The following is a 3,810-nucleotide window of genomic DNA, read 5'->3' as shown; positions in this document are numbered from 1 at the left end:
GCATGTTCTTATTACTTATCTATTTTATGCATATAGGTGTATATATGTCAATCCCAATCTCCCAAAGAGAACCTGCATTCTTTTTCTAAAAAAATTAATTTAATTAATTTATTTTTTATACAGCATGTTCTTATTACTTATCTATTTTATGCATATAGGTGTATATATGTCAATCCCAATCTCCCAAAGAGAACCTGCATTCTTAAGTGTGCATTCTCAATGCTTTGAAATAGATGGTGCTTTCAATACTTACAAATCCCTTATGAGATAGGTTTTCCCATTCTATAGATATGATTATCGAAGCTTAAAATGTTTAAAACTTGTCCTGTGTCACTCAGTAAGGGGTAGGGCTGACACTGAATCTCATACTTGTCCAGTTTCAAAGTCCATGTGTTTTCCACAATGTCTTCCAAGACAGCATCCTGTTAATTGTCTCACGTATGCGGCTAATAGTAAGTGATGATGTTCAGAAGGGACTGAATAACTAGCAATAATCGTAAAAGCTCATTTTTAAAACGTCATGGTGTCGCCTATGTGCTTAGCAAATGTTGTTAAAATGACGTATTGACCAATAAAATGTCAGGAAATTTCGTATAAATTGGCCAAGAGTGTGAGGGCAACGTCAAAACTTGATTTGACAATATTCACTATATCAGACTCTCATTAAATTCCCAGCGAAATGAGGGGTTTCATTTTTACTTTGTTTCTCTTCTCTCTCCTGCTTGCCATCTCAGAAGTGAAGAGTGAAGAATCCAGGAAGCTCTGCGGGCTCGAGTACATATGAACTGTCATTTACACCTGTGCCAGCTCCCGGTGGAGAAAGCACCTGGAGTCGATCCCACAAGGTCAGCAAGGTAACATGAATGCATATGACTCCCTCATTTATTATTATTTTTTTAAGACTTGTTTTAATAACTGTTTCTCTAGTTACTGCTAAGCCACTTCTATATCAATCTGGGGGATTAATTATCAAAATAAACATTTTGGCTTGGGAAGGAAGTGAGCTTCCTTTCAAAAAATAAGGACCTCGTTTTCTTTAGTTCCCAGCTTGAAATGATTTGATTGCACAACTACTTTGATGAGCTTAGCATCTATGGCAGGTGCTGGGAGGGTGGGTAGAGAGAAGCATGTGATTTCAAGGGTCATGCTGGAGCAGCAAGATTTTCACATGCAGATAATTATAGAATATAATAAGTTGGCATTCAGGCAGGTGCTAAATAAGAATGGAAGGAAGGAATCTAACTTTTACTGAGCACTTATTACATGCCAGGCAGTTTCATGGGCAACATTTCATTCAGTCTTCCGATAAGGATCCTTTGAAGTAAGTAATATTACCACCATTTACCATTTTACTGAGGACAAATATGTTCACCCAGCTAGTAAGCAGGGCGGTTGGGAAGCAAACCAGCTCTTTCTGGCTTCAGAGCTGAGGCCTCCTGCTTATTCTATACTGCGTCTCAGGTGGGGAAAAGATGGTGGTAGTGTGTTGTAATAAATGACACTACCGTGGAGGTGGTGGTATTTGACAGAGGCCCTAAGGGTGTGTAGGGTTTGGGAGTTATGGGGAGTGGGATGGGAATTCTAGCAGTAGGAATTGTCAGAATTTTAGAATTTTAAGGGTGGGAGTGAACCTAATGTGTTTCAGAAACGGAGAGGGGGGTGACTTCACTACATTTCTTCATTTTCCAATTCAAGTAACTTAGAAGTTGGCATTTTTCTCCTGCTAATCCTATATTAAAGTGTGACGTATAATTTATTTAAGATTCTATTTTAATAGTTGTGTTTGTTATGTTTTATAATAAAAGTAAAAAAGAAAAACATGTTTACAGAATAAATGTTGCAACCACACATATGATATGAAAACTTTACAGGTTTCAATTTGGTTTAAAATGACTGGTAAACAAAAAGATTTTGGAAAATGACCCAGAGTTTTTGTATTTTGGTGGACTAATGTCTTGAAAAATTATGAACTTACCACTCTTACTTTAATAATGAGAGGTTCATAGTTACTAGATGTTAATAAACAATAAGCATTTTTAATCTCAAGGGAGTAAACATAATTTACCAGATTGACCATATTTTATCAATCTCCGGCAAATCAGAATGCAATAGAAAAAAATACATTTTGAATATCTTTAAAATATGTGGGGCAATGGAGTATATGTCTGTATAAGGCTATCTCTTCCGACACCACTAGTCAAATATTTTCCCATACATTATTTATTTGATGCATTACTGGTTTACCAATCAGCATTCATTCATCTACATTTTTTCTGGTGGTTGCCAGTGTGCTAAGGTGCTGATGAGTAAGTTTGAACGAAGTTAAAGTGAGACAGGCTTATACATGGACTTCGGGAACAACACTGACAAAAACAGTTGGGCCCACTTTTAATTTTCAGACATAGAGGTTTAAATCTCCACTTCCTTCCTTACTGATCAGTTTTGCAGGGCATACACAGGATTATTTTTTGTTTGATTGTTTTCGTTGATAGCATGTAACTAATACTTTTGGAAGCCACTGGTCACTGTGAAGAGGTAGCCACGGCAACAGAAGTCAAGCCCTGACTTGGCTGCTAACTTGCCAAGTGACACTGGTTCTGTCACTCCTCTCTGCACCCACGTTTCCTCTTCTGTAAATGAGGAGGGTGGATATGACTGAGTTCTCCCTAAAATATCTAATCTCTCTGAAACCCCAGATCAAAGTTAAAAAAAAAAATCAACTGCAAGATTCAATTTCCTTCCAGAAATCCAATGCATTTCTCCCAGAGTAGAACTTGGTTGCTGCCTTTGTCAGAGCTCTCTAAGGAAGTATTGTTTTTTCCCTTCCATATAGCTGAGAGAGGAAACCGCTTCCAGCTGCCTAATGAACAGATTTCCGAGGAAAGCCCAGTGCAAAACCTTCCAAAGACGGATTCCTCGGAGGAGGAAAGTCTTCAGGGAGAACAGCTGCCCACGGAAGGGCTTCGGAGGTCAAAGAAGTATTCGGTGATGTCAAGACAAGACTTGCAAAAGTTGTGCTGCACCGAAGTCTGTTCCATGTCTGACTTGAGCGCTCTTTGTTAGGACAAACAAATCCCCAAGGGTGGCAGAGTTTTAGCACACCTTTAATCACAGTGTTTTACTTCCCAGAACAATACTCACATTGTGTCATTAAACTAATGTCTTTTGGGTAGGCAATCCTTCTTTCCTAAATGTTGTAGATGGTTGGCTAAAACCACAACGAGGTCTAGTTTCTCCCATTGCCAAGGTGAATGCACTGTTCTTTCCAAATTTTAACTAATCCTTTGAAATTTTAAATGCTGTGTAAAATTACGATAAAAATTCCATAAAGCAAGCTTACTGTGATTTTTCTGTTTTTAAAACAATTTTAAAGAACTTTAAAACAGTAAACCAAAAATGTTGATGGTAAAAAAAAACCTTAAAAAATAAAAAACTACTATTACCTCATCATCTAGAAATAATCCATTCTTAAGTTTTGTGTTGCTGTATATTATTACTGAAAATTTAAACATCGATTCACAGTCAAGTGTAAGAATCTAAACAAAGTGCTTTTCTCAAGAGTTCTTAGAGTGCTCAATTAATGTTTCCTAATATGCATCTCTTCAACATTATACTTGAGAATAGTTGGGTGCATATCTGTATCAAAGAGGGCCCATAAACAGCCCGAATCCAGAAAACGTTTGGGTATCTTAGCTCCTTTCATAGTCTGGGCTGCCTTGGTTTTGCCTTCCTACTGCTGAGATAAAAGGACATTCTATTCTCATCCTGGATGTTGAGAAACTAAAATGCAGATAGCCAAGTCATTGTGCC

At 37.5% G+C, this 3,810-nt stretch overlaps 1 protein-coding gene across 1 annotated transcript; it reads left to right on the top strand.

Moving 5' to 3' along the window:
* Positions 1 to 679: 679 nt before the first annotated feature.
* On the top strand, positions 680 to 3,123 carry INSL5 (insulin like 5). Its single transcript, XM_024734639.1, is given in 2 exon segments — positions 680 to 854; positions 2,834 to 3,123. Coding segments are annotated over 2 exon segments (405 nt in total). The 3' UTR covers positions 3,064 to 3,123.
* Positions 3,124 to 3,810: the final 687 nt, after the last annotated feature.

The sequence above is a fragment of the Neophocaena asiaeorientalis genome, unplaced genomic scaffold (genome assembly GCF_003031525.2).
Source record: "Neophocaena asiaeorientalis asiaeorientalis breed wild unplaced genomic scaffold, Neophocaena_asiaeorientalis_V1.1 scaffold15, whole genome shotgun sequence".
NCBI classification, from domain to species: Eukaryota; Metazoa; Chordata; class Mammalia; order Artiodactyla; family Phocoenidae; genus Neophocaena; species Neophocaena asiaeorientalis.
The sequence above is the reverse complement of the archived record's forward strand: the minus strand, read 5'-3'. Positions and strand labels throughout refer to the sequence as shown.